The sequence below is a fragment of the Cetorhinus maximus genome, chromosome 8, assembly GCF_964194155.1.
Source record: "Cetorhinus maximus chromosome 8, sCetMax3.hap1.1, whole genome shotgun sequence".
Classification (NCBI taxonomy): Eukaryota; Metazoa; Chordata; class Chondrichthyes; order Lamniformes; family Cetorhinidae; genus Cetorhinus; species Cetorhinus maximus.
Genome location: NC_135886.1, coordinates 14628929 through 14645807, shown reverse-complemented (window position 1 = coordinate 14645807; position 16879 = coordinate 14628929). Strand labels below are relative to the sequence as shown.

General features: G+C 46.2%; 1 protein-coding gene across 4 annotated transcripts in view; it reads left to right on the top strand.

Annotated features, from left to right (window-relative positions):
• The window catches only part of srgap2 (SLIT-ROBO Rho GTPase activating protein 2), a 224019-nt gene that overhangs the window by 171570 nt on the left and 35570 nt on the right, over positions 1-16879 (top strand). For all 4 annotated transcript variants that reach the window (XM_078546485.1, XM_078546488.1, XM_078546484.1 and 1 more), the window contains exons 5-13: positions 2121-2336; positions 2933-3061; positions 5369-5590; positions 7276-7377; positions 9377-9574; positions 10302-10386; positions 14807-14834; positions 15529-15559; positions 16761-16821. In XM_078546485.1, coding sequence (XP_078402611.1) covers positions 2121-2336; positions 2933-3061; positions 5369-5590; positions 7276-7377; positions 9377-9574; positions 10302-10386; positions 14807-14834; positions 15529-15559; positions 16761-16821 — 1072 coding nt within the window. The remainder of the gene's footprint in view (positions 1-2120; positions 2337-2932; positions 3062-5368; positions 5591-7275; positions 7378-9376; positions 9575-10301; positions 10387-14806; positions 14835-15528; positions 15560-16760; positions 16822-16879) is intronic.

Sequence of the window (16879 nt, the reverse complement as noted above, 5' to 3'; positions counted from 1 at the left end):
CAGGTCTGACAGCATCTACGGAGAGGAGCACAGTTAACGTTTTGAGTCCGTATGACTCTTTACCAGAACTAAGGAAAAATAGAAAAGAGGTGAAATATAAGCTGGTTTAAGGGGGAATGGGACAGGTAGAGCTGGATAGAGGGCCAGTGATAGGTGGAGATTGCCAAAAGATGTCATAGACAAAAGAACAAAGAGGTGTTGACGGTGGTGATATTAGCTAAGAAATGTGCAAATGGTGACATTAAGGGTAGAAAGCAGGACGAGCAAGTAACAGATAGCCCTAGTGGGGGTGGGATGGGGGGAAGGGATCGAAATAGGCTAAAAGGTAGAGATAAAACAATGGATGGAAATACATTTTTTTAAAATGGAAATAGGTGGGAAAAGAAAAATATATATAAATTATTGGAAAAAGGGGAATCGGAAAGGGGGTGGGGATGGAGGAGAGAGTTCATGATCTAAAATTGTTGAACTCAATATTCAGTCCGGAAGGCTGTAAAGTGCCTAGTCGGAAGATGAGGTGCTGTTCCTCCAGTTTGCATTGAGCTTCACTGGAACATAGCAGCAGGCCAAGGACAGACATGTGGGCATGAGAGCAGGGTGGAGTGTTGAAATGGCAAGCGACAGGGAGGTCTGGGTCATGCTTGCATACAGAGTCCGCAAGCATGACCCAGACCTCCCTGTCACTTGCCATTTCAACACACCACCCTGTCCGTCCTTGGCCTGCTGCATTGTTCCAGTGAAGCTCAATGCAAACTGGAGGAACAGCACCTCATCTTCCGACTAGGCACTTTACAGCCTTCCAAACTGAATATTGAGTTCAACAGTTTTAGATCATGAACTCTCTCCTCCATCCCCACCCCCTTTCCGATCCCCCCTTTTCCAATAATTTATATATATTTTTCTTTTCCCACCTATTTCCATTATTTTTAAATGTATTTCCATCCATTGTTTTATCTCTACCTTTTAGCCTATTTCAATCCCTTTCACCTCTCCACCCCACTCCATTAGGGCTATCTGTACTTTGCTTGTCCTGCTTTCTACCTTTAATATCACCATTAGCACATTTCTTAGCTAATAATCACCACCGTCAACACCTCCTTTGTCCTTTTGTCTAGACATCATTTGGCAATCTCCACCTATCACTGGCCCTCTTTCCAGCTCCACCCCCCTTAAACCAGCTTATATTTCACCTCTTTTCTAATTTTCCTTAGTTCTGGTGAAGAGTCATATGAACTCGAAACGTTAACTGTATTTCTCTCCGCAGATGCTGTCAGACCTGCTCCCTATCCACCCTCTCCATGCCCTTCATAATCTTGTACACCTCGATCAGGTCACCCCTCAGTCTTCTCTGCTCCAGCGAAAACAACCCAAGTCTATCCAACCTCTCTTCATAACTTAAATGTTTCATCCCAGGCAACATCCTGGTGAATCTCCTCTGCACCCCGTTCAGTGCAATCACATCCTTCCTATAATGTGGTGACCAGAACTGCACACAGTACTCCAGCTGTGGCCTCACCAAGGTTCTATACAACTCCAACATAATCTCCCTACTTATGTAATCTATGCCTCGATTGATAATGGCAAGTGTCCCATATGCCTTTTTCACCACCCCACTAACATGCCCCTCCACCTTTAGAGATCTATGGACACACACGGCAAGGTCCCTTTGTTCCTCAGAACTTCCTAGTGTCACGCCGTATGTTATGTTGTAATTGAGTGGTGGGACTGAGTCAAGGGGCTGAATGGTCTCATGATCCACTTACACCCACCCCATTTCATGTTTGTACAGAGACCAAATTGTGCAATTATTTATCACAGTTTAGAGGGAACTTTACTCTGTATCTAACCCTGAGCTGTACCTGCCCTGGGAGTGTTTGATGGGGACAGTGTAGAGGGAGCTTTACTCTGTATCTAACCCTGTGCTGTACCTGTCCTGGGAGTGTTTGATGGGGACAGTGTAGAGGAAGCTTTACTCTGTATCTAACCCTGTGCTGTACCTGTCATGGGAGTGTTTGATGATAATTGTCGAGGGCTCCATTTCCAAACATTAACGTTTGTTGAAGGCAAAAATCCTCTGTTAATGGGAATGTGTGTTGTGACTGAGTGTCCCTGTTCTGCAGGTTATGAAGACCTATCACATGTACAATGCTGACAGCATTAGTGCAGAGGGCAAACTGAAGGAGGCAGAGAAACAGGAGGAGAAACAGATTGGCCGCTCTGTGAAGCAGGAGGATCGGCTGGTCGGACGCTCCCCAGATCCAGTGGCAAACATTCGATTTGAGGAGAAGCACCAGAGACGTAGCTCAGTCCGAAAGATCGAGAAAATGAAGGAGAAGGTTTGGCATTTTAAAATGTTGTCCTCTTTTCCTCCTTCCCCATTCCTCTCTCCCCTATTCTTCTCCCTCTCCCTCTGTTTTGTCCCAATGGCTGTTGTTTGTGCACGAACCACAACTGAGAGTGTTAACAGACTCTCCAAGCCTCAATCTCTCCTCAGCATTTTCAGCAGGGTGACTGGAGAGTCATCACTTGAAGGAACCCTGGCTGATGCCCCCTGACTCCTCAGCAACTAAAGCTAGTTGTACAATCCTAACCATCAGCGTAACTGAGATGAGAGAACGCGGTCCAGATCGGGGACCTTGCTTATTCTGTATGCTGCATTCCACACAGTGAAAGACCTGTTGAACTGCACTTCAGGTTGGAGTTCTTAATCACTGACTGCACAGTGGGGCACACCCTTTTGAATCTCGTCTCTCTAGTTTTGTTTAAAGCTTTGCAAACCCTGGCTTTAAAATCCCAGCTTGCCATTTCCCCACCTGTGTTGATCATTGGTCACTAAGTTCAGGTTTTTCAATTTAAAAAGAAATGTATTTAGCCCCTCCCATATGTGCGCTAGAGATAGTTTAATTCTTTCTTGTTGCTGTTTTCTTCCCAGCGTCAGGCAAAATACACAGAGAACAAACTCAAGGCAGTAAAGGCGAGAAATGAGTACATTCTGGCACTGGAGGCCACCAATAGCTCCGTCTTCAAGTACTACATCCATGATCTGTCTGACCTACTTGATGTGAGCACATTATCTGTCCTAACCAGCCTGTCACCTTCCTGTTTAAACTTCTTCAAAGGGACCAAGTGGGTTAAATTTTGAGGTCAACGTACATAGAATAGGCTTGTATTCCCTTGCTATTTAGAAGATCAAGGGGTGATCTAATCGAGGTGTTTAAGATGGTGCAAGGATTTGATAGGGTAGATAGAGAGAATATATTTCTTCTTGTGAGGTAGGGTGGGGTGGGGTGAGGGGGTGGGAGTCCAGAACAAGGGGGCAGAACCTTTATAATTCGAGCCAGGCCATTCAGGGGTGATGTCAGAAAGCACTTCTTCACACAAAGGGGAGTGGAAAGCTGGAACTCTCCCCCTCAAAAAGATGTTGAGGCTGGGGGTCAATTGAACTTTTCTAAATGGAGATTGATAGCTATTAGGTAAGGGTATTAAGGATTAAGGTACCAAGGCACATAGGTAGTTAAGGTACAGATCAGCCAAGATCTAATGGCTGCCTCCCGTATCTATTTTCCAAAAGACTCTGATGTTGAAATAATTCGTATTTTAAAAACATATTTTAAAAACAAAGTCATTGTGTTTTATGTTTTCAGAAGAGTGGAAAATCTAAGGGCTGAAGTCCCTGTCTGAACTATTTCTGTTAACCAGCTCATGGTTAGATAATGACTGCTTGGATGGAGTTGCACTGGAATCATAGGTGCAGCACAGAAAGAGGTCATTTGGCCCATCATGCTTGTGCTGGTTCTTTGGTAGAGCGATCCAATGAGTCCCATTCTCCTGCTGCTTCCCCATAAATGTTTTGCCTTCAAATGCTTATCCCATAATTTTGAAATTACAATTGGATCTGCTCCTTCCACCCTTTCAGTGAGTGAGTCCCAGATCCCAACAACTCGCTGCATAAAAAAAAAATCTCCTCATTTCACTTCTGTTTCTTTTGCCAATCACCTTAAACTGTGTCCTCAGATTACTGACTCATCTCCCACTGAAAGGGGATTCTCCTTATTCACTCTCTCAAAACTATTCCTGATTTTGAACACCGTTCTGAAATATTTTTTTAACCTTTTATGCAACAAGAAGAGAAACCTCAGTTTCTCTAATCTCTCCACGTATCTGAAGTCCATCATCCCTGGTAAATCTCTTCAGCATTCTCCCCATGGCCATGCCATCCTTCCCAAAGTGTGGCATTCAGAATATATGTCACGTTATTCTAGCTGAGGCCGAATGTAAAGGTTTAGCACAACTTCTTTACGTTTGTACGCTCTTTCTTTATTCGTAAAGCCAAGGGTTCCAGATGCTCTTTAACAGCCTTCTCAACTTGTCCTGCCACTTTCAAAGATTTGTGTACGTAGACCACCCGGTCTCTGTCTACCCACGTACCCTTTTTAAAGTTATACCGCTTAGTTAATATTGCCTGGCCTCATTCTGCCTATCAAAATGCATCACATCACAGCACACTCCTCTGTTAAGTTCCAACTGCCATGTGGCTGCCCACTTTGTCTACATCCTCCTGAAGTTTGTTCCTATGCTCCTCACTGTTTGCGATTGAAACTGTTGCTCTGTACTCCCAAGTCAGGTCATTAGCGCATATCAGAAAGAGCACCACCTGCAATCTGAGAAACGGTCTTTTTTAAAATTCTTTCGTGGGATGTGAGTGTGGCTGGCAAGACCAGCGTTTGTTGCCCATCCCTAGAAGCCCTTGAACTGAGTGGCTTGCGAGGCCATTTCAGGGGGGTAGTTAAGAGTCAACCACATTGCTGTGGGTCTGGAGTCACACGTAGGTCAGACCGGGTAAGGATGGCAGATTTCCTTCCCTAAAGGGCATTAGTGAACCAGGTGGGGTTTAACAAAAATTGACAATGATTTCATGGTCACTATTACTGCGACTAGCTTTATATTCCACATTTAATAATTAAATTCAAATTCCACCAGCTGCCACAATCTCTTTAGTATCCATTATTCTTCTAGTGATAAGAGTGAAGTCCAGTAGGATTCGACTGTCTAAATATAATGTCTTGGACTTCAGCACAGGAGAGTCTTTAGTATGAAAGAATACAACTTGTCATAAGAGGAGAGTGAGATGGGAGAGATCAGCTTGGGAGGTAGGAGACAATGGAGGGAAGAAGGGAATATCTGTGAGGAGTTAATGGGATGGGGGGAAGCAGGTAGAAAATGAAATAAGGAGAGGAGAGTGACAGAAGTGAAGATATTCTGAGTGTGCAACCCCTTGTTTTGAGTAGATGATGGTTTTGTTTCCAAGACAAGTTTAAAATTGGGAAAATGTGAAGGGGAATATTCTAATCTTTGCTTTTGGTTTTAGTGCTGTGACCTCGGGTATCATGCTGGTGTGAACCGGGCAATGAGGACATTTCTATCAGCAGAGATCAATGTTGAGCAGTCTAAGCACGAAGGGCTGGAGATCATCGAAAATGCTATCGACAGTCTAGATGCCAGCAATGATAAGCAGCGTCTTATGGAGTTGTACCACACTGTGTTCTGTCTGCCACCAAAGTTCGACTTCCAGCCACACATGGGGGACGGGGTTAGTGTTTCTCTTTTAAATTCCAATATCTGAAGGGTTGTCCAGCACAGTTAGAAGACAATGTGATTATGTGATGTTAATACACATTCTCAAATTTCTCTTATTCCCCTTGTCAGACCTGCACTTCAGTGTTATACAGTGACAGACCTGTCCCCACCAGTACTGTACCCCAGTGTTACACAGTGACAGACCTGTCCCCACCAGTACTGTACCCCAGTGTTATACAGTGACAGACCCGTCCCCACCAGTACTGTACCCCAGTGTTATACAGTGACAGACCCGTCCCCACCAGTACTGTACCCCAGTGTTATACAGTGACAGACCTGTCCCCACCAGTACTGTACCCCAGTGTTATACAGTGACAGACCTGTCCCCACCAGTACTGTACCCCAGTGTTATACAGTGACAGACCCGTCCCCACCAGTACTGTACCCCAGTGTTATACAGTGACAGACCTGTCCCCACCAGTACTGTACCCCAGTGTTATACAGTGACAGACCTGTCCCTGCCAGTCTGTACCCCAGTGTTATACAGTGACAGACCTGTCCCCACCAGTACTGTACCCCAGTGTTATACAGTGACAGACCTGTCCCCACCAGTACTGTACCCCAGTGTTATACAGTGACAGACCCGTCCCCACCAGTACTGTACTCCAGTGTTATACAGTGACAGACCCGTCCCCACCAGTACAGTACCCCAGTGTTATACAGTGACAGACCTGTCCCCACCAGTACTGTACCCCAAAGTTATACAATGGCAGGCCTCTCCCCACCAGTACTATACCCCAGTGTTATACGGTGACAGACCTGTTCCCACCAGTACTGTACCTCAGTGTTAAACAGTGACAAAGACAAGAGCAGCAATATCATGGGAACACAATCAACCCCAAATTTCTCTCCCAATCACAGATCATCCTGACTTGGAAATACATTGCAATTCCTTCACTTTGCAGAGTCATTGAATATTTTTAAGGCGGAGGTAGATCGATTCTTGTTAGGCAAGGAATCAAGGGTTATCGGGGTAGATGGGAATGTGGAATTCAAAACACAAACGATCAGGTGTGATCTTATTCAAGGGGCTAAATAGCCTACGTTTGCTCTTATTTCGTATGTTCGTATGGTCCCCTATCCTCCCTAACAGCACTGTGGGTACACATGGGCCGCAGTCATTCAGGGAGAAGTCCACTACCACCTTCTCAGGGCAGTTGGTGACAACCATTAAATGCCAGCCTTGCCAACAACACCTACATCATAAGAGTTTTTTTTTTAAAGGAGCTACTGCTAAGTCTGTCTGTGTGCTGAATTGTGGACAGTTTTTGTACTATCTATGTCTGCTTGGAACTGCTTTGAACTGACCCAATCTATTTGAGGGTTAGAGCCATACCAACCACCTAAGAGAGAAGGACTTCTATCTGAACACTGACCGTTGTATTAGGTCTCAAACGTCAAGGGGAAAGGACGGTGTTTACACCATTGCGTTGCTTTGTAGGTTTTCTCTATTTAACAGATATAGTCCCTGTCGCAGTCTTGTGTGTTGAACTTGAGTATGTGCTTCACAGCTTTGACTGTAAATGATTTGGAATTTGCTTCTTGTTCTCTATCTGTGTTCTGGAGTTGTGATTGGGCCTCCTCCCTGCCTCTTCGCTCCTCACAGCAACGCGTAATGCTGTTGTTTGTTTTCTGCAGGTCTCACACCTGTGCGTCCAGCAGCCGATGCAGGGAGAATTGGTTTTACGATGCCAGCAACTCCAGTCCAGACTGGCCACCCTGAAGATCGAGAATGAGGAGGTGAGTCCTTCATGGTCGCTGCTGTCAAGCAGCAGGTCACCTGCCTCGGGGCTGCGGTGTTTTCTGCAACAGCTCCAGTCCAGTAGGTTGAAGGCAGTTCCCTGTGTCTCAGTGGGTTAGCACCACACTAAACAACCCAGACTCCTGGGTCAGTCCTGGTGTGAGCTGAAATCAATGAATCCGCTCTGAGCGGGTCCTATAAATGCCGATGGATGCTAGTTTACTGCCGTGAACACTGCAAATTTCCCCTCTGTGTGAACAAGGTTCCTGACATCAGCCTGATGTACTTTGTACCAGTGTCTCTGTGTCAGGCAGTTTTGGATAAACAAAATAGTGACTCAGTATTAACCTTTTCAATTCCACTTAGTATCTTCTATTCATCGCTAAAGGTCCCTGTTCACCCGCCTTCTTTCAAGGATGAAGAGTCTATCATTTTCTAACCTTTTCATTTTGACTCATTCCACTGACATGAGAAACACAGGGTCAAGCGGAGGCCATTCGGCCCCTCGAGCCTGCTCCACAATTCAGTCAGATCACTGATGATGTGTACCTACCCACCCTAGCGCCACATCCCCCGATACCCTCACCCTACAAAAGTATATCAATCTCCGCCTTGAATATTTCATGGACAACCACAGCCCCGCCCACCCCCAACCTAGCTTGAACCTTCTGGGGAAGGGGAATCCTGGATTTATAGTACTCACAAGGTGAAAAAAACAGCTTCCTGATTTCATCCTAAATGCCGAGCACTAATTTTATTATGTCCCCTCAATCTTTATTGCCGCTGGTGAGGGAAATCGTTGCTTTGCATTTAAACCCCCTCCAATCAGAACACCCCTCAATCTCCTCTACTGAAGGGAATATGCACCAAGCTGATATAACCTGTCCTCTTAATTTTAACCCATTATGTCCCAGTATCATTCTGGAGAATCTGCGCTGTCACCGCCTCCACCCCCCTCCCCTCCCCTCCCAAGCCCAGTACATCCATCTTGAGACAGTGCCTAAAATGGAATGCAGCGTTCCAGATGTTAGGACGTACAGAGTGGAGCGGCTGAGGGAGTGCTGCGCTCAGTCAACCTCTCCCAGCACCGATCCCTCGGGCACCCAACTCAACTCGCTACATCAGCCCCAGCACAGACCTGCAGAACACTCACCCTCGGTACACCTCTCCGGCCTGACATCGTTCTAATGCTTCCTGTCTTTTTAGCCAGTTTGCTATCACAACCATGTTTTACCTGGATATCCCCTGCCTTAAGGTTGCGAAGCAACCTTTCACATGGAATTTTATCAAGTGTTTTCTGGAAAAATTAGTTTTCTATATTGGAGGATTTTCCAATGTACATTTAAGACGTTAAAAACATCTTGAGTTTGGTCAGACAGTAGACGTCTTCAGCTGTGACTTGCCAGGTTATTTTGATTATAGGCACTTCTCAATTTTGCTCTGAATTATTTTACCATTTACTGATGTAAGAGGAATTGGTGATTATTTTGATTTCTGTGCTGAAAGTCATTAAAATAGAAATAAAATACCGCAGATGCTGGAAACCTGAAATAAAACCTGGAAATGCTGGAAATACTCAGCTCAGGCAGCACTTAGAGAGAGAAAAGGGTTAAGGTTTCGGGTTGATGACCTCTCATCAGAAAGTAATCATACTGGTTTGTTTCCAATCCAGCGGGACTTCTCCAGTGGTCCCTCATTTCCTTAAATCTTCAGCATTTTGTAGCTTTCATTCTGAGTCCAACCTCACGCTCTTGGGTAAATAGCTTCTGACCCTGGGGTATAATCTGTCTTCCTGCAGTCTGTCCAAGTCATCCCCTTTACAAAGTGATAGAATCGAAAAACATTTGCTCTTGTTTCTGAATGAATACATTTCAGAAAGCTACAGAGGCCCCTGTCCAATCATAGGCTTCTAATCAGCTCCAGACATGGGAATTGGAGCAGTTTTCCTCCTGATTTCCTTTGTTTGGATAAATTCCATTTGTTTGTAAATAACCACAGGTGAAGAAGACCATGGAAGCCACGTTACAGACAATCCAGGACATGGTTACCGTCGAAGACTTTGATGTGGCTGACTGCTTCCAGTACACCAACTCCACCGAGTCTGTCAAATCCACCCTTTCAGAAACCTTCATGAGTAAGCCCAGTATCGCCAAGAGACGAGCCAATCAACAGGAGACCGAGCAATTCTACTTCACGGTATGATGATGCAATGCTCGAGCATGCTCTGTCTGGTAGATTCTGCCCTGGAGTCATTTTACATCGAGGAGAGTCACCTTAGTAACACTGTGTGCCCCTTCCCCTGGGTGTGGCCTCAGCAGGTGCCCCTTCCCCTGAGGGTGGCCTCAGCGGGTGCCCCTTCCCCTGAGGGTAGCCTCAGCGGGTGCCCCTTCCCCTGGGTGTGGCCTCAGCGGGTGCCGCTTCCCCTGGGTGTGGCCACAGCATGTGCCCCTTCCCCTGGGTGTGGCCTCAGTGGGTGTCCCTTCCCGTGGGTGTTGCCTCAGCGGGTGCCCCTTCCCCTGGGTGTGGCCTCAGTGGGTGCCCCTTCCCCTGGGTGTTGCCACAGCGGGTGCCCCTTCCCCTGGGTGTGGCCGCAGCGGGTGCCCCTTCCCAGCAGTGTGACCCCCACCCCTGGATGGGGGCGGGGGCACTCATGCCCCTGGGTGGGGGCGGGGGTGGGGGGGCGCCCGTGCCCCTGGGTGGGGGCTCGGTGTGCCCCAATTGAATGGTTGGGTCACTTTAATATGTGTTGCTTATTAACATAGAACACGTTGATCACTCAGTTTCCATAGGATCTCTGGCACCCATGCAACTTCAGGTCAGGAAAGTGGGGGCGGGCCTTTCCAACACACAGGCCACACGGCCTGACTGGTAAACTCTCTGGTGTTCTGTGATACCTCACTATTGTTTTCTGATTCTTTCACAGAAACTGAAGGAGTATTTTGAAGGCAGAAACTTGATCACCAAACTGCAGGCGAAACATGACCTTCTACAGAAGACTCTGGGAGAAAGTAGGAAATACTTTTAATCTTCTTCACGATTAGCTAATCAGTGAATTGTGGGATCCTTTCAGTATAATTTAGTCCAAATCCCTTCAAAGCTATTCCTGCCCCCTTGAGCAAATCCATGATGCGATTAAATCTTCTTTAACCTCTCTCAGCTAATGCACCTTTTATCAAAATTCAGAGTTTAAAAGGTCAGCCTTAAGATTTTATATTACACCATTCTACGCAAGTGATCTGCTCCAATTGGTGTTATATCACCGCCGGAATAGTCAACGGCAAATAGAATACGGGCAATTCTGATCATTCACATATTCAGGATTTTAAACCACTTTGAGGTTTGCACCCGGAACAATAGTTCCTAATAATAGGCTTATCCAAGTTTAAAAGCTGACAATTTCCGTGTATTTCAAAATACCCTCTCTCCCTCGGCTTTGTAGGAGGTGGACAGAATCAATACAACTGATCTCCTTAGCTATAAAGTCTGCTAAAATATTTTAAATGACTCCAGCATTTGTCTCGAATGGCCTGGAGTGAGGTTTAACAGGGAAGCAGGTTCGCTAATGTCCTTTAGGGAAGGAAATCTGCTGTCCTTACCTGGTCTGGCCTACATGTGACTCCAGACCCACGGCAATGTGGTTGACTCTTAAATACCCTCTGAACAAGGGCAATTGGGGAGAGGCAATAAATGCTGGCCTAACCAGCAACGTTCACCTGCCATGACCGAATATTGAAAAAAAAAATGCACCTAGGCCCAGCCTGAAGTCAGCTTGTTCAGGTAGGCCACTCGGCCCCTCGAGCCTGCTCCGCCTTTCAATAAGATCAGAATGTAACCTCAACCCCACATTCCTGCTGACCCCTGATTAAAGTCAGCTTGTTCAGGTAGGCCACTAGATTTTCTGTCTCAAGCCTGCCTTTCCCCAAATTGTCTGATTTTAAAAACCTTCCAGTAAAAACTCCTTGGACATTAAAATTCTTAGCATCGGCAATCATCGGAAGAAGTTTTGCCCGTGTAATTTTTTTTCAATATTTTTATACACATTGAAAGATGACTGGAGTCTAAATCCAGGGGGCCTATCTTCGAAGCCTTCCTGAGACTTGGCATAAAACTATAGCAGCTTGTCCCTTAGTTTTGACTTCCAATAGAGCTGCTTTCACTCTGACATTATACAGACAGAAACCTGAGGTTAAAGCCTTGAAGTGTAGGATCTTATCCTGGAACATTCCAGAAAAGAACAAACCTCAGATTTATCAAAGTTCCGAGAGAAAATACGTACCAACCTTCAATTGTTGTGTAAACAGATCCCAGATTGAAGATTTATTTGATGTATTGGTACTGAACATTATAGGCCTGAAAACAATTAATGTGTTTGTTTACCTTCATTGGAATTTTTCACTGGTTAATGCTATACTTGAAGTAGTTTCACAATTGTTGCTCTCCTGGATGAAGTACTCTTGGAACAAGTAGCAGTTAGCTCCTTGGTGACCTGCTGTAGTAGGTGAATGTACTACCCAGCAGGGTACCTGATCAGTGGAGACTAGAAGGCTTCGATTTCAGGTAGAAAAGCCAAATACTGTGGAAGCTCCATTTTTGGTGCCTGATTTTAGTGCAGAGCTAACTCCTAGTCCCATTGGGAGTTTGTCATTTGGGGTACCACCAAACTGACCCTCAAAGCTAACATTCCTGCAGCAATAAAGGATCCTTCTTCAGAAAGTATGCACCCTTTCCCTGCCAGGAATAATAAACAGAAATAAAAGACCAAGAGACGTGAGGAAGAGCAAGGGGAGGAAAATCTGTTGTGAAAGGTCTCCTTTCAGTCTGCTGGGGGCTGACATGCGCCATCTGCTGAGATGGTGTTTGGCTTCCGGAACCATCCCAGATTTTTCCAGCCTGGTTGCTTCCGATCCAGGCCCATCCTGCTGGGCTGAGCACAGCTCCGTCTGCCGTTGCTGAGCAGTGAGCTCGGGAAGCCTGCACGAGCTGCCTGACCGTGGCACACACCCCCTGCTGTATGTTTGCAGCAGTTTCTGCTGCTTTTGTTTCAGCTTTCCCGTGATTGCAATTCTCACTTCCCATTCAACTGCTTCGCCGACTTTCCACCATCAATCCTCTCGGCCTCTCCCCAGTTCCACTTTCACATGAAAAATGCACCATAAAATTTTAACAGTGAAACAAGCCATTCAGTCAAACCAGTGTTTATACTCCGCACAACTTTCCATCCACCCTACCTCACCTCACACTATCAACAGATCCTTCTGTTCCCTTCTCCCTCGTCTGTTTATCTAACTTGCCTTAAATGTATCTATATCATTCACCACAACTACTCCCTGCGGTGGAGATTTCCACATTCTCACCATTCTCTGGATACAGAAGTTTCTCCTGAGCACTTTATTAATGACCACCTTATATTTACATCCTCTAGTTTTGCTCTCCCCCTGCCTCTAGAAGCATCTTTTTGGATATCCTGTCAAACCCCTTCATAATTTTAAAGACCTCGATCAGGCCATCCCTTAGCTTTACCTTTTCTAGAGAAAAGAGACCCTCGCCCTGATGTTCAGTCTTTTTCTTGACAATTATAACCTGTCAGTTCTAGTATCATTCTTGCGAATCTTGTTTTTGCACCTTCTGCATTGGTACGTCATTTTGCTCCATAGGTAAGCCTTGAATAAAATGTTTATGTTTAGTATGTCAGGTTAAAGGGACCAAGAGGTACACAGTCAGTGAATGGACAGTTTGCCATGTTGGCAAGTTGTGAAGCTAATTCCAAACTCTCTGAACTGAGTGTTGCAAGTTAAAGAGGAAGTCTGCCTTTGCGGATCGCTCTCTGTACCAAGCATTCTGAGGGCTTTTATCTACCGCCGAAACTCTCATCCATGCCTTTGTTACTCCAAGATTCCAACGCTCTCCTGATCAACTTGCCATTTCCTAGTGTCAGCCATGGCTCAGTTGGTAGCACTCTTGCCTCTGAATCACAAGGTTGCAGGTTATCCCCACGCCAGGGCTCGAGTGCAAAATTCAAGTCCGACATCAAGGGAGTACTGCGCTATTGGAGGCGCTGTCTATACGCAAGAATGTGTATGACCCTTTCAACAACATGTTAAACCTGTTGCCAGCAATGACCTTTCATTTTGAGTGCCCCTCACGCCATGAATTGTCTGATAAAAGAAGTTGGGGTCCTACAGCCGAGGGTAGTAATGATTGGGGGGAGGTGGGGGGTGTTTGCACGTTGAGTGGGCTCAGACTCTGGTCTGAGTATGAGTACAGTACAAGCTGTGGCCACAATGAATGGTAATGGTGCAGAAACTGGGAGATTACCAGCTGTCAGCTTGCTGACTCTTACCTCCCCCGAGAGCCTGCACAGATTCCGAGGCAGCTCCCTAAACTGAGGCTCCACTCAGCCTGTGAGTGTGGAGGTGAGGTGACCAGACCCACACTTAAAAGAAAATGATTGATGGAAGCAACTCACAAAGGTGGATTTTGGAGAAGAGGTTGATGTGCTCCTATTCACTGCAGTTAATCCTTTTCCAGAAGGGGCAGCCCAAAGAATCTCTGATCGTAAACAAACCATTTCCTACACCAGGAAATGGGAAATCAGGGCTGCAGAAAGGGAATTTTTTTGTAGCACAGTTGGCGCGGGTTACAGGACTGGGTGGGTGGGTGATGAGTACTGGCCCATTGTCAGCCTTCCCTCTCATAACTGTTGTTTGCTTGGCAGTTAATAACTATTGCACCCTGCAAAACAGAGTGAGGGAATGACGAGCAATGGTAATGAACTGGTATAGCTGTTACCAGTCTCCAAACTTGGGTTTGCTTACTTCCTCCCCACTTTCCCTGGAGCAGATATTATCCGCACTGTCAAGATCCTAAATGACTCCTGACAATAAGTTTCAAATTGCCACAGATTCTAGAGCAAGGCTCATGGGTTCAAGCTAAGACATGGGGAGTTGCTCTGTTTAGATTTCCACTTTACACAGAGGGTGGTGATGTTGTGGGATAGACTGTCCAGGAAGAAGCAGCACGAACATTTCAAGGAAAATTGTGTCAGTCATTGATCGGGTAGGCGATTCAGGGCTGTTTGGGCCTGGGGCCCTTCTGATGGATTGCAGAGCTTTTTCCATCCCTGGATTCATTCTAATTTCCTGCGATGCAAGAGTGGAGCTCCCTCTCCGCCCCTTCCCCAACACCCCCCCACCCCCCCTGTACCTCGCCCCCATACATTGCACTAAACTCCATTGTTTTATACATTAAATGTTTTATACGTTAAATCCCTAAGTAACCCCAGACAAAAGGGGTTAAGTGGCCTGTGCCCTCAACCCAGTTTCAGGTATTTTATTGATGCAGACTGGCCGGTCGTTTAGTTCCAGCATTTTCTGGTTTGTTTCAGATTCCTAACATTTCTCTTTTGTTTCCTCCCTCCATCCATTTTAGGCCAGAGGACAGATTATTCCCTTGCCAGGTAGGTTTGACTGTGCCTTTACAATTTGTAGTTTTGGCTGTTCCGCACGTACTGTCCAGTTAGATGCCCCACACAATTACCCTCTGAAAATTGGAAAAAAATAAAACTGCCTTTCAGTTGAGCAGATCTTTTTTGCACGTGGTATCCAGGCCCAGTCCTGGGTGAAGATTGGCAGGACCAGCTGGACCCTCGCCTGCTCCATAATAGGAGGATCCAGGCTGGTGTTTGGGTGGGTCTAGCGGACCTGCTTTGTGTGCTGGGTGCTGTGCCCCTTTCTGCTGTGTGCACAAGAATGACCCTGGGTGACCTGATGTCTCCACCTCCTTCTCCCGCCCTTGTGGAAAGCCCCTGCAGTTCTTCCTGGGAACCTGAACCCAGGTGAAACCGGAATGCCATTGAATGCCAGCTGCCTTACATTAGACACCATGAAGTTGTGCCTGGCTCAGTAGCACAGTTAAGGGCAGGGTTTGCCTGTGTCTGCTTCGTTTGAATGATTTTAGCTCAGTACCGTGCTTGATGCAATTGTGATTATTAGAGCAAGTTATTTGTTGATGTGATCAGTGTGGTGGGGACTTGATGCAATTTGTTCTGATGGCTTTGGGTTTGTGCAGTCTAGCTCTGAGCCGACAGTGTTCGGTGTTTATCCTGCTGTGCTTAACCCTTTATTTCCATTCTCTCACCCTATCCCTTGCAGTGGGCGGCGGAACTCCAGTGTGAGAAAACAGGTAACTACCCTGCTGGGGCCCTTTGTACTCTTCGATTAAACTTGTTCGTACCGACTACGTCATCGGGATCACAGTTTCTAGAAGCTTTTGGACTCAGCTGCTGGGGAGCCCAGTGTGGAGTCCCCCCACCCCACCACCTCAATGCAGCTCTGGCTCGGACCATCCCTAGCGCGGGTCCAGTGATTCGGGATGTCTGATCTTGTACATGACTGCTCTGAAGACTCGTGACTTTGAAGCGGTTCCTTTCTGACTAAGAGAGACTGCTTCATCAGACTGAGACTTCCAGCATTCACTCAAACATCCCTCCTTTCTGTTTCAGCCAGCTCTGTGTGCTCAAACCTGGACTCTTTCCAATTTGTGCTCCACGATTACCAGACAACGAGTTGTTAGTCACTGCTGGCAGCTGGTTACCAAGATGGTACACTCAGTTATTTTGTAAAGAACTACAAGTGCCGTTCACTAGTATTTATTGCAAACTTCGCTTCACAAAGCTACGTTTTGTAATGCCGTAAATCGGCTGAAATCTATAACTGGGTGGGGAGGATGTGCCTGGGAGGGGGTGGGGTATGTGAAGAGGGAATTTTGCTTTGCCTTTTTTTTTTGAGCAGGACTGTTGCAGGCTGTGCAGTGGAAGTTCCAGCAAGATCAGAAAGGGCTGTGGTAGATAGTGTAGATTGGTCCTTAGTTATAGGAGGAAGGGCGGATCGAAGGTGATGAGGTCCTGGAACAAATGAGCTGCAATAAGCACAAGAGCCGATGGGTCCTGATCTCCACACAGTGAGGATGGAGGGAGGAGAATGAGTGTGTGACAAGGAGATACTGTCATGGTATCACAATAGAGACAGGAAACATTGTAGTGAGAGAGAGAGAGAGGTTGGATGGTAGAGGTGAGTAAGTAATTGGCTATAAGACAAAAAATTAGTTTTCTCGATTACACCTTGTCCAAGAGTGTGAATGAGGCTGAAAGAGCCTCCCCAGATTTGGAGGCGGTAATCAGCCTCAGGGAAGATGAATTTAAAATAGTTTTTTTTTAAAGGGTGTTGGTATATCTTGTAAAGGCCCAGTGGGTAGCACTCCTGGCACCTCTAACTGTTTGGAGGGATTTTGGGTTTATCGAAAGGGGTTTGGGAGGGATTCAGCTGTATAATTCTCAGGTCTGAGATTCCCTTGCTGCTGCTTATTTCCATTCCGTTGTTTCTAGGATGGGAATCAGATCATTCCTCTGGTGGTGGAAAGCTGCATCCGTTTCATCAGCCGACACGGTAGGTGGAGAGCCTGATCATTGAATAATATAGCACAGAGGGAGACCATTCAGCCCAT